Source organism: Aspergillus clavatus, genomic scaffold, assembly GCF_000002715.2.
Source record: "Aspergillus clavatus NRRL 1 1099423829792 genomic scaffold, whole genome shotgun sequence".
Classification (NCBI taxonomy): domain Eukaryota; kingdom Fungi; phylum Ascomycota; class Eurotiomycetes; order Eurotiales; family Aspergillaceae; genus Aspergillus; species Aspergillus clavatus.
In genome coordinates, this window is record NW_001517107.1 from 401,039 (window position 1) to 418,104 (window position 17,066).

General features: G+C 53.0%; 9 protein-coding genes across 9 annotated transcripts, besides 1 other annotated feature; 4 read left to right on the forward strand and 5 right to left on the reverse strand.

Annotated features, from left to right (window-relative positions):
* Positions 1-8: 8 nt before the first annotated feature.
* On the forward strand, positions 9-2,226 carry ACLA_043900 (glycosyltransferase family 2 protein; the record flags this gene model as incomplete). Its single annotated transcript, XM_001275095.1, has 4 exons — positions 9-715; positions 774-1,674; positions 1,731-1,922; positions 1,972-2,226. The coding sequence occupies 4 exons, from the start codon at positions 9-11 to the stop codon at positions 2,224-2,226; spliced, it is 2,055 nt and encodes a 684-aa protein (XP_001275096.1).
* Positions 2,227-2,281: 55 nt separating this feature from the next.
* On the reverse strand, positions 2,282-4,478 carry ACLA_043910 (tryptophan synthase beta chain; the record flags this gene model as incomplete). The annotated part of the gene is made up of 3 exons (XM_001275096.1): positions 2,282-3,938; positions 3,986-4,289; positions 4,343-4,478. 3 exons carry the CDS (start codon positions 4,476-4,478, stop codon positions 2,282-2,284), a joined length of 2,097 nt encoding a protein of 698 aa, XP_001275097.1.
* A 671-nt stretch (positions 4,479-5,149) lies between these two features.
* ACLA_043920 (DJ-1/PfpI family protein) lies at positions 5,150-5,821 on the reverse strand (the record flags this gene model as incomplete). Its single annotated transcript, XM_001275097.1, has 1 exon — positions 5,150-5,821. One exon carries the CDS (start codon positions 5,819-5,821, stop codon positions 5,150-5,152), a length of 672 nt encoding a protein of 223 aa, XP_001275098.1.
* Positions 5,822-6,112: 291 nt separating this feature from the next.
* On the reverse strand, positions 6,113-7,162 carry ACLA_043930 (uncharacterized protein; the record flags this gene model as incomplete). The annotated part of the gene is made up of 1 exon (XM_001275098.1): positions 6,113-7,162. One exon carries the CDS (start codon positions 7,160-7,162, stop codon positions 6,113-6,115), a length of 1,050 nt encoding a protein of 349 aa, XP_001275099.1.
* Positions 7,163-9,614: 2,452 nt separating this feature from the next.
* Positions 9,615-10,019, forward strand: ACLA_043940 (uncharacterized protein; the record flags this gene model as incomplete). Its single annotated transcript, XM_001275099.1, has 2 exons — positions 9,615-9,681; positions 9,736-10,019. 2 exons carry the CDS (start codon positions 9,615-9,617, stop codon positions 10,017-10,019), a joined length of 351 nt encoding a protein of 116 aa, XP_001275100.1.
* A 138-nt stretch (positions 10,020-10,157) lies between these two features.
* ACLA_043950 (putative histidine acid phosphatase) lies at positions 10,158-11,556 on the reverse strand (the record flags this gene model as incomplete). The annotated part of the gene is made up of 2 exons (XM_001275100.1): positions 10,158-10,883; positions 10,942-11,556. 2 exons carry the CDS (start codon positions 11,554-11,556, stop codon positions 10,158-10,160), a joined length of 1,341 nt encoding a protein of 446 aa, XP_001275101.1.
* Positions 11,557-11,921: 365 nt separating this feature from the next.
* Positions 11,922-11,966: a microsatellite.
* Positions 11,967-12,288: 322 nt separating this feature from the next.
* On the reverse strand, positions 12,289-13,033 carry ACLA_043960 (uncharacterized protein; the record flags this gene model as incomplete). Its single annotated transcript, XM_001275101.1, has 2 exons — positions 12,289-12,839; positions 12,901-13,033. 2 exons carry the CDS (start codon positions 13,031-13,033, stop codon positions 12,289-12,291), a joined length of 684 nt encoding a protein of 227 aa, XP_001275102.1.
* A 1,790-nt stretch (positions 13,034-14,823) lies between these two features.
* Positions 14,824-15,329, forward strand: ACLA_043970 (uncharacterized protein; the record flags this gene model as incomplete). The annotated part of the gene is made up of 2 exons (XM_001275102.1): positions 14,824-14,952; positions 15,000-15,329. The coding sequence occupies 2 exons, from the start codon at positions 14,824-14,826 to the stop codon at positions 15,327-15,329; spliced, it is 459 nt and encodes a 152-aa protein (XP_001275103.1).
* Positions 15,330-15,894: 565 nt separating this feature from the next.
* ACLA_043980 (NmrA-like family protein) lies at positions 15,895-16,827 on the forward strand (the record flags this gene model as incomplete). Its single annotated transcript, XM_001275103.1, has 1 exon — positions 15,895-16,827. The coding sequence occupies one exon, from the start codon at positions 15,895-15,897 to the stop codon at positions 16,825-16,827; it is 933 nt and encodes a 310-aa protein (XP_001275104.1).
* Positions 16,828-17,066: the final 239 nt, after the last annotated feature.

A 17,066-nucleotide genomic window follows, 5' to 3' on the forward strand; every position in this document is an offset into this window, starting at 1 on the left:
CGTGAAAGATGCTGCAAGGAAGCGACGATTGTATCGACGACATGATTTACGTCCCTGAAGGTCTACTGACCGCCGAAGCGGCTAAAGGCGAAGGGACTTATGAGAATCGCCCAGCTCGCTTCTCCTTCACACCACACGATTGGCCTGTCGGGGATGTTGACATTGCTCAGAGAGGCCAGAGGCGAATCAGCTGGGCACTCGACGAGCAGCCACAGTTCTGTCTTGAGGAAGCGAGAAGAACATTGCGCCCTGTCGCCGAGCATAGTCCTGTGGCCTCGGAGACTCAAGACGATGCATCGCCTCCCACCGATCCTTACTACCATGGCAATACGAGACCATCGGCTGAGAATCGGCAATCAGAGACTGATACCAAGAGTCCTCAGTATCCTGAAAAGCGAAGCAGATCCTTCAGATTCAGCTATCGGAACTCATTGCCCCTCGGCCAGTCACTGCGAAATACCACCAGGGATCATCGGAAAGGGAGCATCAAGAGTGTGTACAACAGGGCGACGCTGGTGAAAATCAAGCACCAACGTAGATACTGGCGTCGTTTGTTGATTGAATACGCCATCTATGCCTTCTTAGCTGCTGTTGTGTACTTTGTGCTCATAGGAGTTCCCCTGTGGAAAGGGGCAGTATATTGGCTGTACTGGACTATGCAGCATAAGATGGTGATCCAGAGCAGTTGGGCCATTTTCCTTGCTCTGCTCGTATTGTAAGTGCATGTCTTATCTGCTCAGGTGCGACGAAAGAGAGTCCTGATCATCCTACAGCTATTCCTTCGCACCACTCCTCGTCACCTTCGAGAAAGACGCCCCAGGACCGGAATACTACGAACACCGCCGGATTGCTCGAACCCCAACAGACACTGCTCTGATCATCCCATGCTATAAATCCGCACCCATCATTGGGCGGACCCTCGAAGCTGCGCTGAAGATTTTCCCGGCATCGCACATCTACGTCGTCGCCAACGGCAACTCACCTTCCCCGATCGACGCCACCGAGGACATCTGCCGCGCGCACGGCGTCAACCACATCTGGGCTCCCGTGGGATCAAAAATCATCGCCCTATTCATCGGTTGCTACGCAGTGAAGCAGTTCCGGCATGTTCTCCTGATCGATGATGACTGCATTCTGCCTCCCAACTTCCCCATTGTGGCGGCGCGGCTCACGGGGAAGGTCAGGTGTATCGGCTACACCATCAAATCCGTTGGACGGGACTCGTCCCTGGGTACATACTGCCAGCAAGCGCAGGATTTGGAATACAAGTTATCTGGTCTGCAGCGGCTGTTTGCAGGACGCATGGGGAGCGCCACCTTTCCGCATGGTGCGATTTCTCTGTGGCAGAGGTCGTTTCTGAAGGAGACGCTTCACAATCACCCGGGTTTCTCGATCAGTGAGGACTGGTTCCTTGGAGACAGCTGTCGACGGCTTGGGGGAAGGATCCTGATGTGCAGTGCCGCTTTCGTGGAGACGACGACGCCGGCTTCGGTCCTCTTCGCTACCAGATCTGAGAAGCGCGGCGGGTTCGGCGAGGCGACTGTCTTCAAGCAGCGGTTTCTGCGGTGGAACTTCTTCGTTGCAAGTGGTCTGTGGCATAATCTCCGCTATCTTGTCGGGTCATGGAAGCTGGGATGGTGGGAATTCGGGACGAAGATCTTTGTTTTCCAGGAGGTATGCCTTTCCCCCCCCCCCCCCCATTCGTTCGGGATTGAGATTGACCAATGCAGATATATGAAAACTTATTATACATCCTGACGCCGTTTATTCTGCCCATATCATTCATCATTCAGTCGGGGTTCTTCATTGGACTGGCCATGGCCACCTTGGGCTTTTATATGCTGCACATCGTCATTTTCAACGAGGTCCACCTGCGCCGGAGACAAGAACAGGTGTGCAGGAAGGTGGTCCTTGTGTACTATGTACGTCCACATAACCTTTGGAGCCAGGATTGGCACTAACGTGAAACAGATGCCGTACAAGCTGATGATGACACTGACGAACATCGCGGGTTGTTACTGGTCGCTGTTCAGATACGCTCGGTATTTTGCGCGACGACGGCCCAAATTGACTGAAGACCACAAGGCGGTTGGCATGGTATTAAGACTGGAAGAGATGACACATGCATCTGATTCGAAAAACAACAAGCTGGGTCGAAGTTTGACTGTTAGAGCGGTTAATGTACGGGAGAACGCTGGGATCGTTGCTGAGCTGTCCGCGCACTGATATTCATATGATTGAATTGACAAATATAATCCGAGATCCTCTATAAACATGGCGTCTAGAATCGCAGGTCCCAGCCAATTTGAGGACCAAGTTTGGGCAGCTCGTCTGCCACGCTTTGAACGTCCTTGTCCCCTCTACCGCTTAGACAAAGCACCACATTCTTCCCACGACCAAGTCGCTTGGCCGTCTCTATCACCCCCCAGACGGCATGGGAGGTCTCAAGGGCTGGGATGATCCCTTCTAACTGACTCAACAGTCTGAAACCCTGCAGCGCCTGGGCATCCGTCGCTGCCAGAAACGTCGCTCTGCTAGTCTCCTTCCAGTTGGCCAATTCCGGCCCAACACCGGGGTAGTCCAGCCCAGCAGACAGGGAATGCGTGTCGGAGATCTGGCCATGCTCGTTCTGCAGTACATACGTGCGAACACCATGCAACACGCCAACAGACCCCGCCGACAGTGTTGCCGAATGCCGGTCCGTCTCCAACCCTTCTCCAGCCGCCTCGACGCCAACCAGCCGCACAGTCTCATCCTGCGCGAAAGGATAAAACATGCCCACGGCATTCGAGCCGCCGCCGACACACGCGACCACCGCATCGGGCAGCCCGCCAATCTCCCTCGCCATCTGCTCCTTCGTCTCCGCCCCAATAACCGACTGGAACGTGCGCACGATCGTCGGGAACGGATGCGGCCCGAACGCCGAACCAACAATATAATGCGTGGTGTCCAGCCTCTCCACCCACGCGCGGAACGCCTCGTTTACAGCATCGCGCAGTGTGCGCGACCCCGCCTCCACAGGCACAACCGTCGCGCCCAGCAGTCGCATCCGGAACACGTTCAGCGCCTGCCGCCGCACGTCCTCGGCGCCCATGTACACCGTGCACTTCATGTTGAACTTGGCGCAGACCGTCGCCGTCGCGACGCCGTGCTGCCCCGCGCCCGTTTCGGCGATGATCTCCGTCTTGCCGAGCCGCCGCGCGAGCAGGATCTGGCCGAGCGCGTTGTTGATCTTGTGCGAGCCCGTGTGGTTCAGGTCTTCGCGCTTCAGCCAGATGTTGGCGCCGCCGGTGTGCTGGGTGAGGCGGGCCGCGAGGTGCAGGCTCGATGGTCGGCCCATGTAGGCGTAGTGGGAGCGGTACTCGGCCCAGAAGGAGGGATCGTGGAGGGCGGCGGTGAAGCCGGCTTCGAGCTCCGTGAGGCAGGTGGTGAGGGCTTCCGGGACGTATTGGCCGCCGAAGGGGCCGAAGCGGCCGGTGGTGGGGTCTGGGGTGTGCGATATGGTTGGGGTTGGTTTTGGTTGTGATGCGGACGCTGCTGATGGCGCTGGTGTGGCCGGTGTAGGAGCAGGACTGTTTTCAATCGATTTCCTGGCCGTGATTTCTGCACAATATTCCTGTACTGCCTTTGCTGCGCGTCCTGCGGGCGCATTCGCTAGGATCTCGATGATATGACTCCCAATAACCGCTCCGTCCGAGATAGAGGTGACGCTCAGAAAGTGCTCGCGGGTGCTGATCCCGAATCCGACAGCCACGGGAACATTGCCAGACAGTTCCTTCACCTTCGCGATCAGCTGCGGGAGATCCGTATTCAGCGTCCCCGTGGCGCCCGTCACGCCCATCCGGGAGACTAGGTAGATAAAGGAGTCGGCTATGCTGCAGAGAGTCTTCATGCGATCCGGAGACGTCGAGGGCGCGATCAACGGGACATACGAAAGCCTTGGTGGTCAGATGATGGTCCAGCCTCTCGTTGAAATGAAACTTACCCAGTCTTCGCACACCCGTTGCGGAACCGCACCGCTTCCTCCGGGGGTAGATCGACGATGATGAATCCGTTGACACCCGCCTCTTTGCAATCAGCGAGGAGCTTGGCTTCCCCATACTGCAGGATGGGATTATAGTATCCCATGAAGAGGACGGGCGCTCTCAGCCCCTGTCCGCGTGCCGTCCGCACCATATCTAACATGGAGGAGATTGTAACCCCGTTCTGGAGGGCCTTGAGATTTGATTTCTGAATCGTGCGGCCGTCGGAGATGGGGTCCGTGAAGGGGATACCGAGTTCGATGATATCTATGCACTACTGTTAGCATTGTTATGAGATTGTATGCCGGTTCACGACTTACCTGCACCTCCTGCTTCCAAGCCGAGCATGATATCCGGTGTTTCCTCCGCTGTTGGGAAACCGGCTGTCACATATGTGACCAGCGCTGGCCGAGAGTGGGCTCTGCATTGGGCGAATGTGTGTTTGAGATGCTCCATTTTTTTTTTACTGTATAAGTAAAGAATTGATTTTGTTGTTGGATGTTTGTCTACGACGGACCTGTGGTCTTTATATCATGCTCATTACTATATATTTTGATCTGGTGGACCAGGTGCGGTACTCAGGAATCGGATATAACAAATGTCCATAGTTAGGGTTCTTCAGCCATCACTGAAAAGCAGTATCCCAGGATGCTTGGCAGCGCCCAGATCAATGGAAATAGGATAACAGCGGACTTAAGATGTTTAGCTCTGTCTGAAGAGTGGAGTTGGACGTTATTATTGGTCAATCGAGGAAGTTCTACCGGAGAAGATGCAGTAGCTCCCATAGTGGAGCATCCGCGCTGTGAGTCACCGGAGATATCACTTTGACATTCCTCCACTGGATCGTGTATTGAGTTTTTATCCGTACGGGTTGTGAATGTCATCGAAGGTGTCGTAGAAGTTGCTCTGTGGCTTGAATAATGGACGTTTGGCCCCTAGATCTATAGACGAGGGTTAAGGGATGGGGGTCGAATACGTAGAATAAACATATCCTGTCAACGTAGATGAAATACTGTATATCCCACTAGCTAGAATCCGGATACCTTTTTAGTGTAGCGGCATTACACAGATTTCAATTCTACGATATATCTCATATCAAGATCGCTCTATATCAACCTATAGATTCTCTACACAGCGTGCGAAGCAAACAGATCCCTCGTCCCATCATCCTCCTCATCCCAAACATACTCAATCTCCCTCGCAATCCCCCCCGCCACATTTCTCCCATACACCTCCCTCACAAACGCCAACGCCACATCAATACCCGCACTCACCCCCGACGAAGTCCACACCTCCCCGTCCCTCACCCAGCGCGCCTCCTTCACCCACTCCACCTCGCTCCGCAGCGCAGTCGTCTTCGTCCACAGCATCTTATTCGTCGTCGCCCGTTTCCCATCCAACACCCCGGCCCGCGCTACCACACCCGCCCCGTTGCAGATGGAAATCACATGGGCCACGGACGGGGAGATGCCGCGCACGAACTCAATCACGGGGTTGATGATCTCGGGGAACCGTGTTCCTGCCCCGCCGGGGACGAGGAGGACGTCGATGCTTGTTTGACCCGCGTGGACGGCGGTGAGGATGTCTGTCAATGTGTTGGTGGGGACTACTTCCTGTGCGCAGACGGACCCGATACGATGGGCTGCTGGGTCAGGGGATTTGGTAGAGACAGGGTCCAGGGTTGTGGAGAGGAGGGAGAGGTGGAGCTTGGTGCGCTCGGAAAGCACGTTGAGGACTTCTAGGGGGCCGAAGACGTCGAGGGCTTCGAAGCCGGGGAAGAGGAGCATTGCGTAGTGCATTTTGGTGGAAACTGTCGGGACTAACAGGATCAATATTGCAAGAGATCTCTGGGTGGTGTGTTTTCTTTCTTCTTGCGGAGGCCTGAGGGGAATTCATTATTTCTACTTCGTAAGAATGGGTGTCTAAACTCCGGACTTGGCATGGAGAAGCTTCCCGGAGATAAGCAAAGGCCGCAAGTAGCCGAATTAGTCATGGGAGCGGAAATAAGAGAGCATGTCTTTCAATAATAATAATGGTTGTTCAACAGGGGAATGTCATTACATGCAGTGGTTATTGAAAGACTCATATTATTATAGAAAAAAGAACAAAGCAGTCCATGCCAACCACATCGGCTTCATCAAAAATTCGCCTGGACCAACCATCACACTGCTATTATCGACCCAGAAGAGCATGGGCTGCGACTCCTGTTGAACCGCCACGCTCCGGGTCGAGTTGATCCTGTCAAATGTCCCCGAGAACGTCACATTAAATGTCACATGGATATCGTCCTCCTTGCCGACATAATACTTGTACGCCGTGTTGGTGTCTCCCGCACCCACGATAGTCAAGCTCAGAGTCGTGTTGGTGATTGATCCAGTGATATTCGTCCCCTCCGGCCACCCTACCGACAGACGTTCGTCGGAGCTACAGGATGATGCGGGGAGAAGGATATCACCCTCATCGTAGGCGGGCGCTGGGCTGAGGTTGGGAATTGTGCTAGCGTTGAATGATACTGCATCCGCGCGTGTCTGGTCGGGGAAGAGGTTCATGCGAACGATATCGCCCGCGCGGTAAGTGCGAGCATCCCAGTCCGTCCACGACCTGGTGGTCATGAGTTTGACCAGGCCAGGCGGCCTAGGACAATATAGTCCGTCGTTGAGATAGTCGTAGGAGAAAGTGATATCCTCCAATGCTTTGTCGGTTTCCCACGCCTTGAACCCGATTATTATAGAGTTCTCGGGACCTTTGGGATACGGCGTCTGCGGCCCAATCCACGCATAACCCAACATACGAACGGAGCCGGTGGCATTGGGGCACCTCGATCCGCCGGTGGCAGTGTAGCCTAGGAAGGCTTCGCCCTGGAAATAGGAGCCGTCGTATGTGGTCGGGTTCCTCCCTTTCTGTCCCCCGGCGTTTGTAGTCCAGTTTTGGGCGTTTCTGGGAACAAGGTCATATTTATATAAGGTGTATTGTTTGGAACCACAGCTATCGCCTGATGAGGAACTGGATCTAGAGCCCGAGCTGCTATCACTGGAGCTGTCGCCTGAGTCTTCACTGTCACCACCGCCGCCTCTTCTGGCGGCAACTGTGACTGGGAGAGCTAACAGCGGGGCATAGTTAAGCAGACTTGATAGGAGCATGGGGCCTCAAGCAACTTGATATGATGATCATGAAGAACCCCAGAGGAAGAGGACAAGTGAGAGAATTTCCCCACAACGAGGACGAACACTGTTTCACAAGGCCATAGCAATTAAACCCTCGTACTTGTATGAGAAATGGAGAATGTAAGCCGGTCATTGGGGGTGCAGGCCGTCAATACGAAGCCAAGACAGACCGGCCATTGTGCCAAGCTCTTGCAATGTCCCTCTGCTACGAGCTCAAGCCTCCAGGGGCCAGGAGTTCTTCCTGTTAAGAGTGCATCGAACGAGCCGACTTTGTTGATATCATTCCACATCATGGCTACATATCACCATTCGCATGGATGCATTAGTGCCCCTGAAATTGATACAAACATCCCTGTTAGGCAGTGCATTTCAGCCAACGAGGGCAAGCCTATCCTTCACGATATATAAGCTAATCCATGCGCGTAAATATAGAATGTGATTGGGCTGTCGACTGGATTGAGGCGCGGTCGTAGGCATCTCAGCAATGTCTCCTTGCCATTAGGCTGATTCCTCATCGATAATGGAATCAAATTTATATGCACCATCGATCATCACCGCCAAAGAAGTGCTTATCTCGTTTTACTATCACACGATGACAATCTGATGACCTGAACTTGGCGACTAGAAATTGTCTATACAGCCTCAATGACGACCGGTGTCGTGGGCAGGTAACTTATAGGTTTGCTGACTATATAAGGGACTGGGAGTTGGTCATGGGAACTGGGGGCACAGTCACAGTCGATCCTCTCGGTAGATCACACCAATATATCAGTACGTACAGGGGATCTTGCTTCGATGTTTCAGCACACGGCAAAACTCTGGCGATCGGCCTCACCAATGGCAACATTTAGTTGCACGTCCTTCGATGGAAACGATGGAAGTCCCTCTGTTCTTCAACAATGCGAGAGGAAGTGTACGCCGTGGGTACAGATTGTTACCTGGTATCGGGCGAGCCTTGACAGTCTAGAAAAACATTATTCAGTTATTGGGGATATGCGCAGGACAAACACTTCTCTCCAGCGATGAGAGGCTCAGCTGGAGTTTAACAGGACTGGTGGTATTGGGGCCCTCAAGAAAGACTAGTTCCCTTGGGGCCATCACAGTGAATAAGCTCATTGACTAGTTTGTTACAAGGCTTACATTGGATGATGCTATATAATTGAGCTATTTTGAGTCATACAATAAGCCAAAGACAGCTATTGTTGTGGGCAATAGAGTGTCCAGGCATACCAATCCGCAGCTCTCTCTCTAAATATTATCTTCCCTCTATTAACATTGCGAAGGGATCTCATTGAGAAACCTCTGGAGATAACCAAGGAAGTACAGAAATTCTCTCGTATCAACCAAGTACCACACGGTTCGGAAGACCTGTGAATGTAAGGCACATTATTTGGAGACATATCGACAGGAATTTGGCGTCTCATGCCTACCTTGGACTTGTTATCAATCTTCAGAATTTGGAATCTGTAGCTGTCTGTACACTTAAGCTTTCCGAATGTATCAAGATTGCTCCATCAATGTTCAAGATTCTATCAGTATGAAACATGGGTACTCCAAAGACCATGCTTGATATGAGAGGGCCATGGGTCGGAATTCGAGCTATTCCCAATAGAGCACCGACTGCCATTTGCCGACTGACCTAAATGCTGGTTGAATAACAAGAAACTCATTCCATGTCATTAACTGTACTCTTTCTGGATGAAGTCCCTGTTCAGGGTTATGAGCCGGGTAGTGGAAGATAAGAGGGCAAAGCGGTACGTTGAGAGCACGGAGTATGAAGTTATTCGGATCCTTACTCCGTAGATGCCTAGATTGATCAATGCTTACTTAAATAGTCTTTTGGGAACTTATATATCCGTTTACCCACCTCTTTGCATATATGAAGAGCCAGAAAGAAACAATCCCATTGAAAACGCGACCTGCAGAGGTCACAGGGATGTCGGTGCTTGTATCAAGACTCAAGAGAATATGAAGCTCTCCCAGGCAAAAACCCTCTAGGCAATGCCAAAGCCTTAGTAGGAAGAAGAAGGGGGCTTCTACTATGGTAGCAAGAGCTTCTGTACTGATATAGCCTGCTATATTATTTGATAATTTTAATAACCTTTAACCTATATGCCTATTTAACTTAGCTATTAGAAGCTACTATAGTCAAAGCAGACTACCTACTCTATTACTAGGCTTCTCCTACTAGTAATATTCATAGTACTCCTAGATTCTATCTAGTCTCTACAAGGACTGCACAGTATACACAGTATGGATAATATCATACTATCATCCAGCCACCCCATAAATCCCAACTGCTAGTCCCAGCTCAGCCTAGCGCTACCTGCCACATCCCCCACACAGCGCCACGTTTCTCCCCGACCTGCTACTCTTGAGTCCTTGACACTGTCTGCAGCAGAACCCGTTACGGGGTACGTCTACCACCATGCTCCCCAAACCATCCCTAACACGCCTCCTCATCGCAGCCCTCTGCACCCTCATCGTAACCTACAGTATGCCCTTCTGAATCCCAATCCCACCCCAAACCCAACTAACACCACCCCCAGGCCTCTACATCTACGTCACCAGCAACACACACGCCGACACCGCCTTCTGCGCCGACTGCATGCACTACGCCATGAGCGTGGAGGCGCGTATCGTAAGCGCGGGCAACGTGCGCGGCAACGCGCAGTTCTTCCGGTATGCGCTGGACACGTCGTGTCGCGGGGTGTTGTTTACGAGCAAGCGGTGCGTGGGCTTCCGGAGGGGGTTTCTGGATGATGTCGGAAGGTATATGTATGCGGTGGAGAGGCCATATGAGGCGTGTAAGGGGATTGGAGCGTGTGGATGATTAGCTGGCCTACACTGGGTAGATAGAGTTATTGATTGGGGGGTTCGGGATGCGTGGATCGGAGCGGGTGTGATTATTATCTATTATTCTGTTGTGTATCTGTATCTGTATCTGCTTGGTGTTCAGAGACTTGAGAAGTCATGACTGGTAGATCGAGAGTACGTCTGTCGAGTTCTCGTAATCCACCCCGCACGCCGTGCTGAAATCCCCATACATCGCTCCGCGCTGGCGCACAAAGTCGGCAAACGCGCGCTCGGAGCACGTCTCGCCCGGCCCGTCGCGGCACCCGACCAGCGGCTGCGGATCCTCGTTCAGCAGCACGCGGTAGTAGTTCCCCTCGTCATAGCCGAGGCTGTCGCACGCCATCTTCTCGATGGCGATGTTGGTGAGGAACGGCAGGATCTGGCTGCTGCGCCACGCGCGCCCGTAGTTGATTGTGTCCGTGGGCATGGTGGCGTTGACGTCGTAGGCGCCCGTGAAGGCGCTGTTGTTGAAGAGGCCGAGCGCGGTCAGCACGGTGGGTGGGAGCTCGCGGTGCGTGAAGGAGACGTAGAGGTCCTGCGCAACGGTGTCGTCGGCGAGGATCTGCTGCGTGGCGTTGACCCAAGGGAAACCGAGGCGTGGGGATAGCTCGCGGCCGTAGCCGGTGTTGTGGAAGTACATGATGTCGTTGCCGTATTCGAAAGCGAGCCATTCGTTGGCGGTGAAGAGGTCCAGCGAGCAGAAGGGCGAGGAGCCGCGGATGACGGTCTCGTAGCCGCAGAGCTCGAACATGCTGACGATGTCGTCGGCGGTGAAGTTGAAGGAGGGCGCCTGGGCTTGCAGCCGGGCGATGATGGGCTTGGTGTAGCGCGAGACGAATTCCTTTTTTTTTGGTCAGCTCAAGTTCTATAGGCGATGAGGAGAAGGAGACGGAGCATACCTTGGACTGGTCGGAGCCATAGCTGGAGCTATACGCCGGACAGCTCTTATAGGGCGTCAAGGAGTCGGCCCCAGTCTTCTTGTACTCTCCGACCTCGGTGAGATTGATCTGCTTGGGCTGGTCGCCCGTGAAACCGACGATGAACTCCTGCGCAGTCTTGACCGTTCTCTCCGCGGTGGACGACCAGATCTGGTCCGGGGTTTTGAAGTCCGGATACTTGTCGTGGATATCGATTCCCAGCATCATCGCCTCCTGCAGACCGACACGGGTGATCTTCTCGATGTGCGCGTCGGTGATGGGCGCGTTCCACATCCCCAAAAACGACAGGCTACCGGCCTTGGACCAGTCCTGGGTCGTATTGCGCAGCTTCTCCACAAAGGGCTCGATGTACGATTCGTAGTCGAAGTCGTTGGCGTAGATGGCCGCATGACGGACGAGGTATGCTGCACGTGTGACATTGCAGCCCTGGGGCGGGGAGGCATCCAGAGCAGGGTCGTTGGGTGAGAAATAGGGCGAGATACCGGCCAGATGGTGCAGCGGGTTGAAATTATCGGCGGTGGTGTCGGCGAGGCTCAGAGACCCCAGGGCCAGGAGAAGTGCGGAGAGACGATGCATCGTGAAATTATTGCGAGTCGGGTACCCTTGAACCCAGAACACAAGTTTCCTCTCAGACACCAGCAGATGAAGAAGTAGGGATGCGACTGCTTTGGATGCCAGAATCGTGATTTATACACGTTGTTGCAGTAGGGTCGATGTCATCGGTGTTGACCACAATCCTGGTTTGACCAAGAAAACGTCGATGACGCAGTGAAGCCGATCACCGCATCAAAGGATCTGTTGCTGTTGTGATTGCCAACACATGAACTCTACTGAATATACCGGATACCATATTTGATGCCTGAAAGTTCATTAGAATATCACACAGCTGCCCATCTGTAGTCTCCTCAGTGTCAACTTCGTGATCACCTGCATCTACCAATTGGCAATTGGCAACTGGCAACTGGCAACTGGCAACTGGCAACTGGCCCGGATAACCGACTGTTTCTCTCTCTCTCTTTGTTTACAGTGGATACGCCCCATCATCGAGGATTCTAGTCACCTCTCTAGTCCCAATGATCCAATGCCAACGCCCAGCTGGAATTGCCGGTTTTCTGCGCAGACAAAGTCCAGGCATCATCTCTTCTCTTGCCTGCCACGTCTCACCAGCAAGGAGGATGAGCCCCAACCATTTCGGGGAGAAAATGTCCAGTAACTGTCCAATGGATTCGTTTTGAATAGTATATACACAAGTTCCCCAGAAATAGATCGCTTAAGCGCAATTCCATCAACTCGCTCGTGCAACCCTCATCACTTTGCCTCCGTCCCCTGTATCTCCTGCACCAAATTCTGCGACGGCAACTCAGCCATGCCCCAACGCGCTGGACTCGACCGATCCGGAATCCCTGAACCCGAGTACGTAATCGTCGGACTCTCCGGACGCTGCTGCAGCTTCTTCTCGTACATGCGGCGCTGCAGCCAGAGTGCCGACAGCGCCGCGATTAACAACACACCCAGTCCGGCTCCTAGGCCGGCGCCGATCGCGGTGGTTTTGGAGTTGGGGTCGGAACATACCGCCGCATTGGCACTGTCGCTGTCGCTCGCTGTCCCTGGCGCGACGGCGCAGTTGGTTGCGAGGCTCGTGGCTGTCACGGGCATTGTCTCCGTCCCTGAGGCGGATTTCGTGGCCGACGCGGACGGTGTCGTCGTCGTTGATGATGAGGTACTCGATATCGCGACAATCGTGCCGATATCCACCGTCTTCGCACGGTCGCAGCAGTCCGTTCCGTTGACGCTGCAGCACCACTGATCGACTCCCTTGGCAGGACACGGGAGGAGACTAATACCGCCCGATGTAGAAACTACCCGTCATCAACTCGCAGATTCCCACGCAGGGAGGGGGTCGGGTTTGGAATCACTCACTTCCACGACATATTGACGGACAGTCCGGGCTCTTCCAGTTGTTGTCTGTGCACGCGTTTTGGTAAATCAGGCCACTGAGGCCCTTCATCTGCACGAGACACAGCCCGCTCGATAGACAGATGTCATCGGCCATGGTAGAAGGTTTATTGTTTGCGCAGCACGGGCTATTCTCGCGGTCTGGGAAGCAGGGGAGAAAGCTCCCATCGGCTTTGCTGCCGTCCGAGAAGTAGCATTGTGCGGCGAGTGCTGATGGCGTGAAGTATGCGACAAGCGCAGCGCATGCGACCAGTTTTCTAGAGAAAATCATGTTCCATAGATGGCTCCGGCGGGGAGTTGTCGTCTCAAGAATGGACTTTCGTTTCTAGGCTCCGCGTGGATCTCGAAGGGATCAGGGGGGGGGGATAGTTATATTATTGACGGAAGATGACATTGTCTCGAACATGGGCGAAACAGGGGCCAAAATTGCCAACCTCACGACCCGTAGTAATTGGTGGGCAAGCCAACTTGGCGCATGAGCAGTCAATACGAAGAACGAGGCTGATAGGACAAGGCTGACTAGGACGGGAGTGAGGAAATTGGCCCGATCCTCTCGATGCGGCTGACTCCAGCTTCTGTGGACCACCAGAATGTAAGCGAGCAGGCATGGTCATCAAGGGGCAGAGATATGATTTCAGATTGGGAAAAGGATCAAATACCGAACGCTGTCTCTCATCAGAAAGTTGAAGGAATTCAAAAGGATTGAAGGTGCTTTGGAAAGCAAAGCATGGGCGGCGCTGGATAGTGAATACTCCGTAGCTTCCTGAAAGCCAAGACCAATTCTATGCCCAAACCAGGCGCTATTCTCAATCACACCAATCAATGCAGGATTAGTGAAACCTTGTTCTCGGGCCAGATTTCATGTGAGACAGTTTGCTGAGGATTGTCGAGTTGGTTTCTTTTTCAGATAGTCCATGTGTGCACTGTGAGACCGCGCATGGACTGATTGCCATCCATATACTCCGTAGCTGTCTATCCCTAGTAAGCCGGACGCAGCCAGTCAATAGGATTACCATTCCAAACTAGGCGTCAAAATGCTAACTGTCATTGTAAGTATAGGTCATGGACGTATTTCGCGTTGATATATATATATCTATGGCAGCACGACTATAGCCGAGGGGTAGTGTGGAGGACTGTCCGGCCATTTACTGCTAAGAACAGATCGAGAATTCGACCACCGGCGTCAGGATCTGCTGCCTTCTTTTTATTCAGAAAACTGCTAATTAGATCATGACACTCTCAACCGAAATCCAAGCTGGCCTGCTCACTCTTATTAGTTTTACTGTGATGGTGGAGACGCGCCAAGAGTTCCGCCGAGCTCGATGCTAAGAAATCATCTAGGTACTCACAAACAGTACACCAGCAATGCTCATTATGACTGCATCAGGACCCGTGGAAACCTTCATTATCAGAGCTGTGTTATCCGCAACTTCATCTCTCCTCTACTACATCCCAGGAACAACCTTCGCGGTGATAAGCTCTGCTTCAGACTCCCTAGATCTTTCAAGCACGCGTGCGTGCTGTTCTTGTCAGCGCTGCTGTAATTGACGACGTTAATGATCTTGTGCTGTTGAGGCAAGTACTCCTTTTCCTCACTGTGAAATACTTCTCTGGGCTAACCCCTGTGCCATCGTCAATAGCATTATCGCCGACCTCAGTAAGTTATCTGATGGACACTACGTTAATCTCGGCTGGATCGTCGACCGATTGCTCGTCGCCTCATTTCCCATGGCAATCCTCACCCCGCTCTTGACAAAATACCGTATCGCACTGGTCTTTCGCCGGTATTAACGAGCATGCCTTCTCTAAGTACAATCATGTCTCCAACAGGCCCCAGGCGTGTGACAGATCTACAATCGGGAACCATCCGATGTATACCTGCTGGACATGCAGACGTATCTCATGGAACCGTTGTTCTTTGCTAGTATCGGGTTCGCAATCCCGTTCGTATCCTTGCGGGCAGGGAAGGAGATCTGGAGGGGTGTGGTGTTTTCTCTTCTCATGGCAGTTGTGAAGGTATGATTTGATTGATCTGTTAGTAGATTGTGCTGATGGTGGACTAGTTTGCCGTGGGGATCTGGTTGTGGCTGTGGCAGCACATGTCGTTCGTAAAGCCTCTGAAGCGATCCGACATGTCTGATAGGGATACGGAGAGCGGACAAAGTGGCCGTACATCAGATGAGAAAAAGCGCTCGCTTCATCACCACACAACGGCATTGTCGGGGATACTTTTGGGGTCTGCGATGGTCGCCCGTGGTGAGATCGGCCTTCTGATCATCGAGATCGGGTACAACGAGACCTCGTACGAGGATGCGTTCATCACGGCGGTCTGGGCGATCCTAGTAAACACAATCATCGGGCCGATGACCGTGGGGTTCCTGGTCCGGTGGTAGGAGAGAGCATTGGAAAGGGGAAGTGGGGATTGCAGGAACTCCGTACAGCACCTCGATTCCGGACAGAGTGGACAGTGTGAATAAAATAGCGCACAGGTACAAGCGGATGTATGACCCTTGTGCAGTCTACGCCTGAGATATCGAAGTGCGGTTTGTTTCTACTGGTAGAAAGTGCTGTAGTGGGTGCTCGACATCGCGATGATGGAGATGGGATTCTAGCCGCGTTTTACGAGCTTGCAGGACGGAGATCAACCACACCGACTATGTCCATCATCATTGATATCGGAGATAGGATGTCGGTGGTCGGATAACGTTGTCCGACTCTTCGACAGGAACACGATTTGTCATTCGGGAGTCTCGTATAATCGTATTCATCGCAACCATCGGCGATCGGATTGTCCAACCGCCGACAGTATACCGAGCAGTTCTATTATGGATGTTGCTGTGATGGACAACCTTAGAAGGACACATATAAAAGGCCCTGGATTGCATGCCATCATTCACAATATCCATCATCAAATCCACTCTACAATCACAAACCTACACCGCAACCACCTACCGCAAAATGTCCACCGTAATCGTCTTCGGCCCTACTGGCGGTGTCGGCGCTGCCACAGCCCTCAGCGCCCACAAACACGGTGCAAGAGTCATCCTCGCGATGCGCGACACCCAGAAGCCCATTCGGGGCCTTCCCTCCTCAGACGAGGCGTCCGGTAACTACCAACGCGTCCACGCCGACCTTACTCAACCAGACACAATCCGCGAAGCCGTAACGAGCACCGGCGCCAAACACGCCTTCATCTACGTCTCCTTTGGCTCCCCCGACTCGATGCGTGCGAGCATCGAGGCGCTCAAGTCCGCCGGCATCGAGACCGTGGTGCTGCTGAGCAGTTTGAGCGTTCAGGTGGATATCCGTGACGTTCCGCCCAGCGACTTCATCGCGTACACGCATGCGCGCGTCGAAGTGAACCTGGACGAGGTCTTCGGGCCGAGAGGCTATGTGGCAGTGCGACCGGCATTCTTTTCGAGTAACACGCTCTGGTGGAAGACCGAGGTGGTGCAAGGAGAGGCGAAGACGGCATTCCCCGAGGCCAGGCTTGATTTCATCGCCCCTGAGGATATCGGGAGTGTTTGCGGAGCGTTTCTTGCTAAGGGGTTACCTACGGGTACGAGCTTCGTACATCTGGCTGGACCAGAGCAGATGCCAATCAAGGAGGCGGTGGAAGTTATGGGTAAGGGGGTTGGGAAGCAGGTCAAGGTGGTCAAGGTCAGCGAGGACGAGGGAATAGAGGTCATGATGACGATCCATGGGATGCCGGAACCAATGGCGAGGAATTTGTCTCGCCACTATCAGACGGACAAGGGGAATGGAGCTAGTGACTTGTTCCAAATGCCAGGATATGAAGAGGCTGTTGGCAATGTTGAAAGATATACTGGGAAGCCATCACTGCGATTTCACGAATGGGTGGCCTTGAACAGGGACAAAATTCTTGCTTGATCAAGCACTGGCGAGAATAGGGCGAGCTTGTTGTGTATAGGCTTAGAGTTGATTGTATTTGTTAATAATTACATCGTGTTAGCAAAATGAACTGGCCGATTAGGGTTGAATTTGACCAGAAATAAACGCAGATATGATGCGAGGTCTAGTAGAAAGTGAAGACTTAGTCACGAGCTTTCATTGCTTTTCTTAGCTCTCGCTTGGCCCGGTCTATCAGATGGGTATGATATCTCATTCGT